The 17,590-nt window shown below is 35.2% G+C and overlaps 1 protein-coding gene across 1 annotated transcript in view; it reads right to left on the bottom strand.

Annotated features, from left to right (window-relative positions):
* The window catches only part of LOC136039518 (nuclear factor NF-kappa-B p105 subunit-like), a 152,139-nt gene that overhangs the window by 111,824 nt on the left and 22,725 nt on the right, over positions 1 to 17,590 (bottom strand). The window contains exon 3 of the mRNA XM_065723316.1: positions 1,567 to 1,727. Coding sequence (XP_065579388.1) covers positions 1,567 to 1,727 — 161 coding nt within the window. The remainder of the gene's footprint in view (positions 1 to 1,566; positions 1,728 to 17,590) is intronic.

Raw genomic sequence — 17,590 nt, 5'->3', positions numbered from 1 at the left:
TTAATCTCAATGTCACAATTATAAAAGAGAAATTACTTAAAATATATGTTGCTTTCAGTAAAGTACGAATGACACTCGCACTATAATTGCGGTACAAGGGGGACAACTTCCCAATCCACATATCTAGTAAATTTTATAGTAAATTGTATACGTATATAGTAAACCCATTTGTTCGTCTGTATTCAGAGACAATTAGCCTAGGCACAGTGAGATAAACTACTATATAGGCATATTTTAATTAAATATTTAATACTAGCTGTTGGTGTGGCGTCATATACAAAGCCTTATATACTTATAATGACGTCATATGCAAACCCTCTTTTTACAAAAAAAAAAACATACAAAAGAACAAACATGCATACAACTTATTTTTTATATATATAGAGATATAGAGCAGGTATTTTGTTAATATAGCGCGTTCTGGGGGGAATGTCTTCCATAATTCTTCGTTGTAGTTTCTATAATTTTGTTACTAAAGTATTATATTTTCATCAGATTTTGGTATTTTATATAATATAATCGATTTTATTAATCGATTAACCTGATTTTATAAAAAATAATCGAATTAATTTCAAGAGCTTTCGTTAATCTATTTATTTCCCAATGTCACAATGATAAAATAGAAATTACTTAAAATATATGTTGCTTTCAGTAAAGTGCGAATGGCTCTCGCACTACAATTGCGGTACAAGGGGGACAACTTTCCAATCCACATATCTAGTAAAATGTTTGTTTTGAGTTTGAGTTGAATATCAGTTTTATTTTTGGTAGAGAGAGAGAAAGAGAGAGATTGGTATATTTAAAAACTATCGTAGCATAGAGCTAAATTCAGTTTTTTCACAAAAATCATACATTTAAACAAAAATCACACACTACAACTCAGCATTAAAAACTGATGTGAAAAAAGGCACAAATGAGTTTGCGTATCGATTGGTTCGTACTTTAGGGGGTGCAAGTTTATTTCGTAATCGAGTTCGGCTATTGGGAGGGGCTGGTTCGGGTAGTAAAGATCGGTGGCTCTTATTGGCTAGGATGAATTTTCCAAATTGGTGAATAAGGTGTTCCAGCCGGACTTTAAGTGGAGATAAATTTAATTTAGCGAGGGCTTGATCGTAGGGTATGCCACGGTCTCGGAGTATAATCCTTGTTGCTCTTTTCTGGACGCAGTCTATGTCGCGTAATAGGTACGCTGTGCGGATAGCAGATGGACCCCACACCGGGCATGCGTACTCGAGCAACGGGCGAACATAACACGTGTAGGCATGGAGAAGGCTTTTAGTATCACACCCAAAACGCCTCATTTTGGTAAGTGTCTGAAGGCTTGCATTAGATGGTTCTAAAAATTGATAGGTATAATATTATGTAATCTGGATTTCCAAGTTGCACATAAACCCAGATGAAATTTGATACCAAATTTAACCTAGATTCGAAAAACAACAACAAGTAGTGAAAAACAACAAAAACAACAACAAGTAAAACAACAATAAGTTCGAAAAACAAAAAAACAACAAAAAACCAACAACAAGTTCGAAAAACAACAAGTAGTGTACAAGAATAGAAGATTACCTGGCAGTGTGGTCATTCATGTTATTTACAATGATATCTTGATAATCGGCACCATCACCTTGGAAATCTCCTTCAAGGGAATGTACGTGTGGAACAGGGTCTTGCTCGTTGGTGGCCAAGCTGCACCGGATTATGGCCTGTGCCCCATGGAAGTTTTCCAGCTAAAAAGTAGTAAATGTATAATTTCTAAGATAAATCCAATTCTGGAATTGTGATTGATTTTAATTGTGATTAATATTGATTTCTGTAGAATTTTAGCCTCCATAGAGAGTTTGGATAAAAACATGAAACAATATATTCTAGAGCAGGGGCGTAATTTCTATGGGGCACGCGGGAGGGGGGATTACCTCCTCCAGACCCCAGTTCACCCCCCAGCTGAAATTTAACTTCTTAAAAAAATCTTCAATCTTCAATAATCTTCAAAATTAAAACAAAGATAAGCCTCCATAATTCAAGCATCCAGAGAAAAGCGTCAGTTTTCTTAAATATATATTTGTCGTTATGGTAGTATATGGCTCATTTTTTATTTGCCACTGTCATTTTCACTTGATTTAGGAATATTGCCTCCAAATTTGCCCCCCCCCCAGGATCTTGACGAAATTACGCCACTGGTCTAAAGTACAGCCAAGGTACCATAGATGAACAAGTAGGAAATTCCGATACGAAATAGAGACCACAAAAAACATAAGAACAGAGGATATTCTACAGTTCGTGGTAACAAACTGTAAGTAAGGAGTGACTCGTCTCCATAGTGAGCGAAACTCTTAAAAACGAAATTTTGACACCGATAGATACATCAAAGAATTGGAAATTTATGCTGATTTCAAATATATAACTTTCATTAAGTTCAGTGTAAGTTTCATCAAGTATGGGTAGGTTATCTTACCCCTCAAAGGCTACGAGCATGAAAAAATTTGCCTTATTTTTGAAAAAAGGGAAAACGTATCCTAAAAGTCATAGAATCTTAACGAAAATCACAACATCATATTCAGCCTATCAGAGGACCCTATTGTATAGGTTTCAAGCTCCTTTCAGCAAAAATATGCAATTTTGTATTTTTTGCCAGAAGGAGCATCACTGATATGTTTTTTTTTCAAGGGTGATCGAACAGAAATTAAAAGTTCTAGTGCTTTTTTAAGTAACCAAAAAAGAGGAGGGCAACTAGGCCCCCTCCCACGCTCATTTTATTCCCAGTCACCCGATCAAAATTTTGAGATAGCCATTTTGTTCAACAGTGTCGAAAAATCTAATAACTATGTCTTGGGACAACTTAATCCCCCACAGTCCTAAGGAGAAGGGGGGTAAGTTACGAACTTTGTCCATTGTTTACATATTGTATTGGTTACTGGGATGTATACAGACATTTTCAGGGAGATTTTTTTCTGGTGAGGGGAGTCGAGGTGGGGTTACGCGGAAGGATCTTTCCGTGGAGGAATTTTTCATGGGGGAAAGGACTTTTCTATGGAGGCATTCAAATCCAATAGCCATCAAGAGACCATCCTCGCAAATTCGCAAAAAAAAAGAGAAAAAACAGCAAGACAAACAGAAAGATGAAATGAAATTCGCAAACATGAGCTTTTTTTGTTTTTTGCTTATTTATCCTTTAGCGAGATGAAAACTGCTTTTCGATTTTTTTTTTTTTTCTTTTTTGAGGGACTATGATGAAGATCAGCTTTTGAACATTGAAAGGGGTGGTGCCACTTAATTTTACCTTGGAATTCGCAACTTCAAGACTCTATTGGTTACTATGACCCAATAATTTTTGGATTAAAAAGCATTTGACTGACAAAAAGAAATTAATGCCTTTTTTGACTACATGACTTTTACAATTTAATAAAGACCACCAACAAAACTCCTTTGCTCATTTCTACGAATTTTTTTAAGCTAATAGATTTGACATTTGAAACATTCAGCTGATGAGATTATATTACAATTAAAAGGCATCACGGATCACTAGTTGTTTCACCATGAGCGGCACATTTGCTCCATGTGAACCATGAGCTGCGCATGATCCGATTCCTACGATTTTTAAATGTTGGCAGCCCCCTCCAGAAATTTAACTCAAACAATTTACAATACACACTGCCAAGAGTTGCTGGCATACATGGATTTGATAGTTTGATCGTCAGAGCAGGGGAGTAATTTGATATAGGGCAGAGGGGCAACTGCCCATCCCAGACTTCCGTTTGCCCCCCTAAACCCTAGTTTTGCCCTTTCCCCTAGCTCAAATTTAGCAGTAGTGACGGTTTGTGGATTACACGAGACCCATAGGGGGTATGCTATTGAACCCGGGTCTTATGCAATACTTTAGTACATCAGTATGTTATGTAATAGTATAGTACACCTTTTTTGTTACGTAATGGGGAATTTTTTTACATAATAGGGAATGGTTACGTAAGTTGGGAATGACGTAATCTTGCATGACTTGTTAGATTTATTGAGAATGACGGAGGCCCGTGGGGAACCTCCGTCGTAACTGAAAGCGACAGGCACGTGGGTGTTACCGAATTGTGGCACACATGTCAGTATTACGTAATGATGTTGCACACGAGAGATGTTACGTAATACTTTAAAATATTTTTTCTTCAAGGCGTTTCTTTCTTCGGGATTTCATTTTCTTCGGGATTTTTTTTTTCTTTTTTTTTTTCTTTGAGACATTTTCTTCAAGACTTTTTTTCCTCGTGGAGCCTTCGTAATCCAAAGATTTTTGTCCACTTTAGGAATCAAAAGAGACTTCCCCAATGGAACAGTGTCTTAACAATCTGAACCAGCAAACTACTGATGTTATTATGTCCCGAGAAATAGATTCTACGTGAAAAGCTGCTTCCCCGCTAAAAAGAATCCTCTACACAGTTTCTAGATCGATTAAACTATGAATCACTTGTTTCCAATCCCTAAGATATTTACGATATCTTATTGGGTGTTAGATTTCAGTCTCCCTCCCCTGGAAAGATTCCTTTAACACCATCCACATTAACTTTAAGTTGTTTTATAGAAGCTATTTATTTACAATAGATTTTTGAGTGTTAGATTTCAGCCCCCCTTCTCTCTCTCCCGTAAGAACTCTTTTAACACTTCCCAACTTGGCTTCACATTGTTTTATGAAAGTTATTTATGTACGATAGGAGAGGGAGAGGGGAACTGGAATATAACACCCAATAAGCTATTGTAATATATAACTTCCACAAAACAGCTTAAAGTTAAGGTGGGAGCTGTTAAAAGAACTTTTCCAGGGGGAGGAAAACTGAAATCTAAAATCCAATAAGCTATAGTGAATAAATAACTTCCACAAAAACAGCTTAAAGTTAAGGTGGGAGGTGTATAGTATTGCGCAAGGCCCAGTTTCGCGTAGTAATGTCTTGGGGGGTTAGTAGCACCAATAGTACACCCCCTAAGGACCTCGTGAAATCCACGATGCAGTCACTACTTTTAGTTTCTTCAAAAATGTTGTCAAAAGTAAGATAGGCCTGCATAATTCAATCATCCACAGAGACGAGTCAGTTTTCTTTAGCAAATCTTTATCCTTATGGTACTATGTGGCTTATTTTACAGTTGTCACTGTCATCTTCAGTTGATTAAGGGAAAATTGGCAGTAAATCTGCCCCTCCCCCAGAATTTCCAAGTTACACCACTGTATTAGGGAAGATCAAACCAGAGGATATTTCTGAAAGAAGAGTGTCTTACGACGATGAAGTGATCTTTAGGACACAAGTTTTCCGGGAGAAGTCCCTATTTTCTGTATGGTCATAGTGAGGAACCACTGCATAAGTTTACGTTCAAGTAACAGCAAAGACCTTCATCTTCTTCTCTCTAACAAAGAAGACACATGGAAATCATGACGATATTCTAGAAAGCCAGACGTAAGAAACTACAGTACAATTACTTACAAATAGCATTCAACTTAATGATGCGGTATGAGTTATATTTGGAGGTTGCAGGGAGGTTTGTTGCATAAAACGACTCATCCTATGTTCAGAAACGACAACAGACATCTTCCGGCCACCCTTTCAACTTACAGCCAGGGAGGCAAAAATATAAGAATCAATAATTTGGATTCAGTCAAAGGATGGCGATGCCAAGTTTCTCCAAGCATCAATCAAAGGGTTGAAGAGGTCACAATACTTGTGGAAAACAAAAGGAAAACGTGAGAAATAAATAGTCTGTTATCTTCAATAAAATAGATAGAACAGACATGTAAATAGTCACTCTAGAGCAATTTGTCAAGCTAGAGCTACACAAATAATAATAATAACAATCACACTAATTGCACAAGTAGCTATAATAAACATATCACGAAGAAAACCATTACTTCTGAAGCGTTACAAAATAACTACCTGAGACAAAAAAAAAGTTTAAATACAAGAAAATGAGTGGCAATCGAGCATCAAAGAAAGGAGGGGGAGTTACAGGTCAATACCTCCCTCCCCCGACAGGGGAATTATTTGCTCTGGGACAGGGGGGGGTTCAACTGCTCCCCGGAACCCAGTTTCAGCTAAAATTTAGTTTCCTAAAGATATTGTCAAAACCAAGATAAGCCTACATATTTCAAGCACTACAGAAACGGGTTAGTTTTCTGTACTATATCTTTGCCTTTATGATATTATATGGCTCATTTTCAAGTTTTCACTGTCATTTTTACTTGATTTGAGGAAATTGGCTCTAACTTGACCTCCTGGTTTTGACAAAGTTAAACCACTGCTACGGAAAAAAAGAATATCGAAATTTTTACGATAGGTCCTAAATTATCTTATATGTTTCATGCTATTCACCTATTTTCTGTAATTGCACACCTCCTGGTAACTCCACCTTCCTCCATCCTAAATAAAATCCCGCTAGTAGTAGTAGTAGTAGTAGCATACAAAGCCATATCCGGAGGGGGGGGGGGTGTTGATGCGGCCGAAAAAAAATTATCTGACCCGTAAAAATGTAACAAAAATGCATATAAAAAATGTTTTTATGCGTTTTTAAAAATTTATCTGTAATACCCCGAACAAAATCCTAGACCCGATCTACATACATACCTCGTGTTATTTCCGTTACGAAGTTCAAGTATTAAAGTTATAACCATACACATTAATTAAGAAGCCTTATTAACAAGAACTGGATATAGCCTAGTATTATTAGCTACTAGCACCCCAACACCTAGTTGGTGGGGCGCTTCGCGGCCCCCCTAGCCCCCCCGCACGCGGAAGTCGTTACGCGCCATATTAGTTACGCGCCATTGTAATTGTGTCCCTGTGTCATATATATATATATATATATATATATATATATATATATATATATATATATATATATATATATATATATATATATATATATATACTAGCTGTTGGGGTGGCGCTTCGCGCCACCCCAACACCTGGTTGGTGGGGGCGCTTCGCGCCCCCCCCCAAGCCCCCCCGCGAGCGTAAGTCGTTACGCGCCATATTAGTTACGCGCCATTGTAGTTGTGTCCCTATGTCCCACCTGTGAATATAGATAGATAGATAGATAGATAGATATATATATATATATATATATATATATATATATATATATATATATATATATATATATATATATATATATATATATATATATATATATATATATATCTATATATCTATATATCTATATATATATATATATATATATATATATATATATATATATATATATATATATATATATATATATATATATATATATATATATATATATATATATATATATATATATATATATATATACATATATATATATATATATATATATGTATATATATATATATATATATATATATATATATATATATATATATATATATATATATATATATATATATATATATATATATATATATATATATATATATATATATATATATGTTTTTAACTACGTAAAACTTGCGAATATACAACATTCTTTGCTGTCCCATTGTCTGTGCATATAAATAGATTGTCAGGTTTACCGACTCTTGAACATGCAACATATAATGGTCCATGGGAAAACAATCCGTATTCAGATCTATACCTCATGATTCTAATGATTGCCCTTGAGTTTTGTTGATGGTGATTGCTAATCGACCATTCCCTGAGTCGCCATCGTCATTTATATATCCCCCTGTGCACCCCGGCGTCCCCTTTGTAGTTATGTCCCTGTGTCCCGGTCGTCATTTATATTCCCTGTGTCCCGGGCGTCATTTATATTCCTTGTGTCCCGGTGTCCCGGTCGTCATTTATATCCCCCTGTGCCCCCCGGCGTCCCCATTGTAGTTGTGTCCCTGTGTCCCGGTCGTCATTTATATTCCCTGTGTCTTGGTCGTCATTTGTATCCCGGTGTCCCGGTCTGTATATACATTCGTTTTTTAGTTTTGTTTTTCTCCTTTATTTTTTTCCTTTTTTCTTTTTTTCTTTTTTAGTTTATTTAGATTTTTAGATTTTTTAGTTTTTTTTATTAGTTTTTAGTTTTTTTGTAGTTTTTACCATTTTTTTAGTTTTTTAGTTTTTTTTTTTTACTTATGTCCTGGTCGTCATTTATACTCCCTGTGTCCCGGTCGTCATTTGTGTCTCGGTGCTTTGTTGATTGCTAATTTATATTATATTTATATTTATATTTTTTATATTTATTAATATTTTTTTAGTTTTCTTTTTCTCTTATTTTTCAGTTTTTTCCTTTTTTTTAGTTTTTTTATTTTTTAGTTTTTAGTTTTTTTTTGTTTTTTACCTTTTTTTAGTTTTTTTTAGTTTTTTTAGTTTTTTAGCTTTTTTAGTTTTTTTATTAGTTTTTAGTTTTTTTTAGTTTTTGCCTTTTTTTAGTTTTTTCAGTTTTTTTTAGTTTTTAGTTTTTTACCTTTTTTTAGTTTTTTAGCTTTTTTAGTTTTTTTTCTTTTTAGTTTTTTTTGTAGTTTTTACCTTTTTTAGTTTTTTTTCTTCTTTTGTATTAGTGTGAAATAATTCAGACGTCATATGCGGACAAACACGACGTCACTCGACAGACAGACAGACAGACATAACCCACAAACAACTTATTTTTATATATATTTATTCATATTTTTTTAGTTTTCTTTTTCTCTTTTATTTTTCAGTTTTTTCCTTTTTTTTAGTTTTTTTCTTTTTTAGTTTTTAGTTTTTTTTAGTTTTTTACCTTTTTTTAGTTTTTTTTTAGTTTTTTTAGTTTTTTAGCTTTTTTAGTTTTTTTATTAGTTTTTATTTTTTTTGTAGTTTTTGCCTTTTTTTATTTTTTTCAGTTTTTTTTTTAGTTATTAGATTTTTACCTTTTTTTAGTTTTTTAGCTTTTTTAGTTTTTTTTTCTTTTTAGTTTTTTTTGTAGTTTTTACCTTTTTTAGTTTTTTTCTTCTTTTGTATTAGTGTGAAATAATTCAGACGTCATATGCGGACAAACATGACGTCACCTGATCCACACACAGATCCACACACAGACAACTTATTTTTATATATATAGATATGTTGCATATAAATAGATTGTTAGGTTTACTGACTCTTGAACATGCAACATATAATTGTCTATGGGAAAAACAATCCGTATTCAGATCTGTACCTCATTATTCTAATGATGTGTCCCTGTGTCCCGGTCGTCATTTGTGTCCCGATTTCCCAGTTTGTAATTTCTCTTTGAGTGTCCCGGTCGTCATTTATATTCCCTGTGTCCCGGTGTCCTGGTCGTCAATTGTGTCCCGGTGTCCCGGTCTGTAATTTCTATTCGAACAATCCCTATGTCCCGGTCGTCATTTATATATCCCGCCTGTGTCTCCGGCGTCCCCGTTGTAGTTGTGTCCCTGTGTCCCGGTCGTCATTTGTGTCCCGGTGTCCCGGTATATAATTTCATCAGTTGACGAACATGACGTCAGTCGACAAACAACTTCATGACGCATACAGCTCAATCCTTATAATGACGTCAGTCAACAAACATGACGTCAGTCGACACACAAACATGACGTCACTCGACACACACACAGACAACTTATTTTTAAATATATAGAAATCCAGGTCCCTCTTATCACTAATGGAAGCACCTTTTTTTTCTCCCAAACAGTCCACTGCCAGTAAGTGATCCTGGGCAACATTAATCAAAATCATAAACTACTTCTAATGCAGATTATTCTAACACAGATTATATATGCCCACTAAGAGGGACAATCTGTCTTGGCTTTTTCTACAATTGGCCATGACTTGAATTTCCCCACTACTATTCCATTTTCAATACAAAAATCAACGGACTCGGTCGAGGCCTTCGGCCTGTCTTGGCTTTTTCTACAATTGGCCCTGACTTGACTTTTCCCACAACTATTCCATTTTCAATGCAAATAAGTAGAATACAGTTTACTAAGCTCTAAAATAACATTTCAAGAGATATTACCATACAAAAATTTGCTTAACTTTACATAAGAGCACAATTTTGGACAGGGGACAGGGGGAGGGGGAACTTCCTATAACTACAACAATCTTGATGAAAACTAAATCATTACGTTTCAAATAAATTAACATACTAATCGATGAAAACTGATTAAAAAACAGACGAACATGGGAAAAATAAGGAAATCTGATTAATTGACACTTTTTGCATTTAGAAAGTAAGAATTCAATCAATGTTTCGGTTAGTTGTCTTCTATTTTTTATAGTCTAGAGATATACGAGACCAAAAACTTATTTTTAAATATATAGAAATCCAGGTCCCTCTTATCACTAATGGAAGCACCTTTTTTTTTCTCCCAAACAGTCCACTGCCAGTAAGTGATCCTGGGCAACATTAATCAAAATCATAAACTACTTCTAACGCAGATTATATATGCCCACTTAATTGGACAATCTGTCTTGGCTTTTTCTACAATTGGCCATGACTTGAATTTCCCCACTACTATTCCATTTTCAATACAAAAATCAACGGACTCGGTCGAGGCCTTCGGCCTGTCTTGGCTTTTTCTACAATTGGCCCTGACTTGACTTTTCCCACAACTATTCCATTTTCAATGCAAATAAGTAGAATACAGTTTACTAAGCTCTAAAATAACATTTCAAGAGATATTACCATACAAAAATTTGCTTAACTTTACATAAGAGCATAATTTTGGACAGGGGACAGGGGGAGGGGGAACTTCCTATAACTAAAACAATGTTGATGAAAATTAAATCATTACGTTTCAAATAAATTAACATACTAATCGATGAAAACTGATTAAAAAACAGACGAACATGAGAAAAATAAGGAAATCTGATTAATTGACACTTTTTGCATTTAGAAAGTAAGAATTCAATCAATGTTTCGGTTAGTTGTCTTCTATTTTTTATAGTCTAGAGATATACGAGACCATTAGAGGGGGGAGAGGGTTGGGAATGAATTTTCAAAATGCAGAAAAAAGTATAATTATAAGCAATAAAATTACTAATCTAAAAATATGCCTCTTTTTGTTCTGGGATGTTTCCTTCTGAAGAGGTTCTATTCTTGGCCTTAAGCATAGTAAAGTCTTCCTTTAATCAGTTTAATAGTTTTCAATCAATAAAACAATATTTTGTTATAGCTAACAATATTTTGGGTAGGTTTCAAAGGCTCTATGCGTTTCTAAGATTTTCTTTCTTTTATCCATTCGATATTCATTTCGCGCTCAACGGAGCACAACAATTACTTTAATTCAGTAAACCATCGCAATGATTGAAGATCAAGTTCGAAACTGAATGTTTGTAGTAAAGATCCATAGACCTTAAATCTATTATTTATTTACTTTTCACTAGCTTTTTTTCTATCAGAGCCACTTCATATAAAAGGGTTGATCCTTAAAAGCCAAAGGCTCTGAAACTAAAGAGTGGGCTTATTTAAAGAACCATCACAGGAACTCCGGAGGAGACTCAATCGATTAGAAATTTAAAATTATGGTGTGCTTTTCACGATTCTAAAGAGATTCAAGAGTAACTATACCCCCTCCCTTGAATTTATTTTCCAACCCCCCCCCCCCTGCCCTCTAAAGAAATGAATTGAAAATTTGAGATAGCTATTTTGATGACAATAGTCGAAAACTTCAAAAAATATGGCTTCGGTGGTGAAAAAAAAACCACTGACACTGGGGGAATGACTGTAAATAACATAAACTTATAATGGTTTAAACATAATGTTCATATTGAAAGGAGGGATTGGAATTATCCGTGGATATAGATGGGGATGATGAACTACATCAAAAGAACTATGTGCATCCAGGACTTCAAAGAGCTCTAAGATTAAACTTTGTACGAAAGTTGTGGAGGATGTTGAAGCAGGTCAGAATATACTTTTTGCATTCAGTTTGCCCAAAGGGTGTAAGTGAAACATCTCAAGAACAGCTAAGGGTATTAAGTTGAAACTGCCAGGGAATGTTGAGGGAGGATATTTAACTTTTTTTTTTATTTCCAGTTTGTAGAAATGACATATCCTTCCTTCCACACTATGCACACGTTTGTGTCAAAGTTATCACTACAAAATTTTAACAAGTCGGAAATAAAGCAAGGTGAGTCATGTCTCTGACATATATTTTTCTCTTATAAAATTTCCATTCACACATAATTTTTGGAACATTTGCCCACGAGGATTCTTATAAGTATGTTATTTGAAAATTTGCATTTGAACCAAAAAATTGGTTCAGAAACCGTCCTCAACATTGATCTTGAATTTAGCACTAATTATGCAATAATTATGTTTAACAGAATCAACACCCAGACCACCTCTTGCAACCTAAGAATTTAGATTAGAATTCAACAAATTAATTGCTAAACAGAAAACATGAAAAAGTAAAAACGCCCCCTTCTAAAGGCTATCGCGTCATTTGCTGAAACCAAATGTATTAAAATAGTTTTTTATATAATTTTTGGTCTCAGTTTGGCAATATGGGATTCAGAGGTCAAACCTGACAGTGGCCAACAAAAGGGAGGACAAAATAGATTTTGAGCTACTGAGATTTCCAGGATTTAATATCATGATGTCTTCCGATTACTTTTGTTTGTAACCTTGACCTATGAGTCAGCTACCATCAACAGAACCCTTTCACCTTCCCTCCTTCTCTCATGGTCGAAAATTTTAAGACTTGAATTGTAGGAGCGATTATGTTAGCTAAAACCAGATTTTCTAATTCCTCGCTCGCAAAAGCTTGCAAAGCAAGTTTGACCACGATTCAAAAAGACCTGAACTTCAAAAATTAAAGTATTGTTGTAGCGTCAATTTATGAAAATTTAAGGGAGGAATGAAAGATATTTTCAAAATCCAGGAGTTAGCCAAATCTAAAGTTTGTTTCAATTTTTCCATGAAAATATCGAAAAATGCATTTTTCAATTAAAGTGCCCCAAAAGGTTTTTCTCAGGATCTGAGTGGGGCTAAGAATCTAGGAGGCAAATGCATTCCCCATTTCCTTAATTGTGACCACTGTAGTATACTCACTCCAACTTCGTCAAGCACGAGGATTTTCTCGGAATGGATGTCCATGCTCCTTCAAGCTCTCTAGCCGTTCTTTGCCAACTGCTTAACGAAAGCTGCTTTTGAAAAGTATTATGGCTGCATGTTTGCAGCGCAAGCCATTCGAAAGCGAAAGGTTGCCAAATGAGACATGAAAAGGTGTAGAGTGGTGGGTGTGTCCAACGTGACAAGGATTAGGCTAAACATGGTCCTCACGAATTCGACTACCCATGATCCCAGATATACACCCGGTGGCGGGAGCGAACGACCCCTCAGTGTGATTTTGAATTGTGAGATAAGACTATTCGGCTTTATCTACAATAATAGCTTTAAAACAAATTAAATGGTTTAAACTAAATTTACGACAATTTCTGTTCTTCTTGAAACAATGTCACTGAGGCTCAAAATCCCAGGAATAGGGGCCTAGATTCTGTGGTTTCCCAGCTGAAGACAAGTGGCTGGTTGAGATGAACCGAAATAACCAATTTATATAGGTAGATTACATATCCTGTGGCTTGGTTTAAAAAAAAAAACAACTTGAAATAATTTGGAACTGTGTGATACTCCCCTGCCTAGGTTGTGATTCGGGGGATTTTTAAGGCGGATGATTGGATTTTGTGTGTGGGTTTGTTGAGTTTCTTGAAGGTGTGAATTGGTTTGATTTTTATCTGGCCATGGAGCCTTATGGGAGAGACAATGTTAAAGTGTTTCTGTTGTACATTTATTGACGAATAAATAAACTCGGAACTCGGAACTCTCATATTATGCTCAAAAAATCTAAACGAGTATTCAAGGTCTTTTAAGAAGAATCAAACAGTTCGTGGTAACGAACTGTAGTAAGGAGCGACCCGGCTCAATGGTAACCAAAACTCTAAAAAATGGAATTTTGATACCAATAGCTACATCAAAAGAATCGCATTTTAATGCTGGTTTTAAATATATAAGTTTCATCAAGTTTAGTCTTACCCATCAAAAGTTACGAGCCTGAGAAAATTTGCGTTATTTTAGAAAATAGGGGGAAACGCCCCCTAAAAGTCATAGAATCTTAACGAAAATCACACCATCAGATTCAGCGTATCAGAGAACCCTACTGTAGAAGTTTCGAGCTCCTATCTACAAAAATGTGGAATTTTGCATTTTTTGCCAGAAGGCAGATCACGGATGCGTGTTTATTTGTTTTTTTGTTTTTTTGTTTTTTTGTTTTTTTTTTCTTTTCCCCAGGGGTGATCGTATCGACCCAGTTGTCCTAGAATGTTGCAAGAGGGCTCATTCTAACGGAAATGAAAAGTTCTAGTGCCCTTTTTAAGTGACCAAAAAAATTGGAGGGCACCTAGGCCCCCTCCCACGCTAATTATTTTCCCAAAGTCAACGGATCAAAATTCTGAGATAGCCATTTTATTCAGCGTAGTCGAAAAACCTTATAACTATGTCTTTGGGGACGACTTACTCCCCCACAGTCCCCGTGGGAGGGGCAACAAGTTACAAACTTTGACCTGTGCTTACATATAGTAATGGTTATTGGGAAGTATACAGGCGTTTTCAGGAGGATTTTTTTGGTTTGGGGGAGGGGTTGAGAAGAGGGGGATATGCTGGGGGAACTTTCCTTCGAGAATTTGTAATGGGAGAAGAAAATTTCCATGAAGGGAGAGCAGGATTTACTAGCATTATTTAAAAAAAAAACAATTAAAAAATAAAAGTGAAAAAGCTTTTTCAGCTGGAAGTAAGGAACAGCAATAAAACTTAAAACAAACAGAAATTATTACCCATATGAGGGGCTCACCTCCTTCTAATACCTCGCTCTTTACGCTAAAGTATTTTCGGTAATTTCAACTACTTATTCTACGGCTTTTGTGATTCAGGGGGTCATTCTTAATGAATTGGGATAAAATTTAAGCTTTAGTGTAAAGAGCGAGGTACTGACGATGGGGCGAATCCCCTCATATATGTAATGAAAACATGAGAATACAAAAGTTCTTTACGTAAGCTAATTTATAAGTTACGTAAATCTTTTACCAATAAAAAGATTCGTAAAAAATTAAAAGTTCTAGTTGCCTTTTTAATTAACCAAAAAATCGGGGGGCAACTAGGCTTCGTCCCCCGCTCTTTTTTTCTCAAAATCATTCGATCAAAATTATGAGAAAGCCATTGAGCCAAAAAAAAAAAATATGCAAATTTCGTTTTGATCATTCCTCTGCGGAGAGCCAAAATCAAAACATGCATTGATTCAAAAACGTTCAGAAATTAAATAAAAAAAACAAGTTTTTTCAACTGAAAGTAAGGAGTGACATCAAAACTTAAAACGCACAGAAATTACTTCGTATATGAAAGAGGCTGCTTCCTCATCAACGCCCCGCTCTTTACGCTAAAGTTTTTTACTGTTTTAGAAAGAAGAATTGAGAGAAAGAGTCAAACTTTAGCGTAAAGAGCGGGGCGTTGATGAGGAAGCAGCCTCTTTCATATACGAAGTAATTTCTGTGCGTTTTAAGTTTTGATGTCACTCCTTACTTTCAGTTGAAAAAACTTGTTTTTTTTATTTAATATACAATTAAGGCGCATATTATAATTTAGGACAATATGTGAAGATATATTTATAACTCCGAGTTTTAAAGGAACAAATGGAAAAACCCTGCACTTTTGTGCAATTTTCATGTTAACATTCAGAACCTGTTGGCTTAGATTGATAGTGGTTACATATGACTATAAACCCCCCCCCCCCCTTATTCAATATGACATCAAGTCCTACTAAGAAATTTCCCGTTCATTCGAAAGCAGTATAGAATATTAAAATAAATCGTTAAATCTCCTTTATCCTTTTCTACAACCAATCCATAATTCCAAAAAAAAACATTTAGGCGAATTTATTCCTTCCTTCGAATCCCCTTCAGGTGGAAGCTTAATTGACCTGTTCCCACATTAAAAGTTCCATTCAGTAAAATCTATAATTGACCAACACTTTTCACATGTTGAAAAATATTCAAGTAACATTTCTATTCATTATGTTTAGGACTGGTTTTTTGAAAACCGGTTGCAAAATAATCACTAAGTCATTGCTTCGTTGAAAAAGTACTCTAGCGTAAATAAATAAAAACGTAGATATTTAGTTTACGGAAGCAAAACTTCTTGGCATGTATACGTTACTTAGTGTATATCTGGTAAAGAGAGACTCCCGAACCAATATTTAATTACCAAGAAAAGTGAAAATGCCTTTGGTCCTCAGTTTTATAGATTATGAGCAAAGTGCTCGACTCTGTTGAAAATTCAATTAAAAAAACTAGTTTTTTTAACTGAAAGTAAGGAGCGACATTAAAACTTAAAACGAACAGAAATTACTCCGTGTATGAAAGGGGCCTTCTCAACGCCCCGCTCTTTACACTAAAGTTTGACTCTTTCTCTCAATTCTACTTTATTAAACAGTAAGGGCCCGTAGGCTCGTAACTTTTGATGACAAAGACTAAATCTGATGAAACTTATATATTTAAAATCAGCATAAAAATCCGATTCTTTTGGTGTATCTTTTTGTATCAAAATTCCGTTTTTTTAGAGTTTCGTTTACTATTGAGCTGGGTCACTCCTTACTACAGTTTGTTACCACGAACTGTTTGAAAGAGCTTTAGCGAAGATATTATCCTAGTATGGTATACTAGGCAAAAACAATAAAGTGATTAGCGCAGTATATGAGAATAGCACTGGGTACTTATCAAAAAGTTAGGGGTAACGAACTGTAGTAAGGAGCGACCCGGCTCAGTAGTAACCGAAACTCTAAAAAATTGAATTTTGATACCAATAGTTACATCAAAAGATTCGCATTTTAATACATATTTTAAATATATAAGTTTCAAGTCAAGTTTAGTTTACTCATCAAAAGTTACGAGCCTGAAAAAATTTGCCTTATTTTTGAAAATAGGGGGAAACATCCCCTAAAAGTCATACAATCTTAACGAAAATCACACCATCAGATTCAGCGTATTAGAGAACCGTAATGCAGACGTTTCAAGCTCCTGTCTACAGAAATGTGGAATTTTGCATTTTTTTTGCCAGAAGACTATGATGCGTGTGTCTATGTTGCTATGTAATGCGTGATTTGTTTTTTGTTTTTTTTGTTGTTGTTGTTCTTTCTTTCCAGGGGTGATCGTATCGACTCAGTGGCCCTAGAATGTCGCGAGAGAGCTCATTCTAACGGAAATTAAAAGTGCTAGTGCCCTTTTTAAGAGACCAAAAAATTGGAGGGCACCTAGGCCCCCTCCTACGCTCGTTTTTTCTCAAAGTCACCGGATCAAAATTCTGAGATAGTCATTTGATTCATCATAGTCGAAAAACCTAATAACTATGTCTTTGGGGACGACTTACTCCCCCACAGTCCCCGTGGGAGGGGCTGCAAGTTACAAACTTTAACCAGTGTTTACATATAGTAATGGTTATTGGGAAGTGTACAGACGTTTTAACGAGGATTTTTTTGGTTTGGGGGGAGAAGTTGAAGGGGGGTTACGTGGGACGATCTTTCCATGGAGGAATTTGTCATGGGGGAAGAGAATTTCAATGAAGGAGCCGCAGAATTGTCTAGCATTATTAAAAAAAATAGTTACAAATAAATATGAAAAGTTTTTTCAAC

This window comes from Artemia franciscana, chromosome 19 (assembly GCF_032884065.1).
Source record: "Artemia franciscana chromosome 19, ASM3288406v1, whole genome shotgun sequence".
NCBI classification, from domain to species: Eukaryota; Metazoa; Arthropoda; class Branchiopoda; order Anostraca; family Artemiidae; genus Artemia; species Artemia franciscana.
This window is presented reverse-complemented; position numbering and strand designations above follow the sequence as displayed.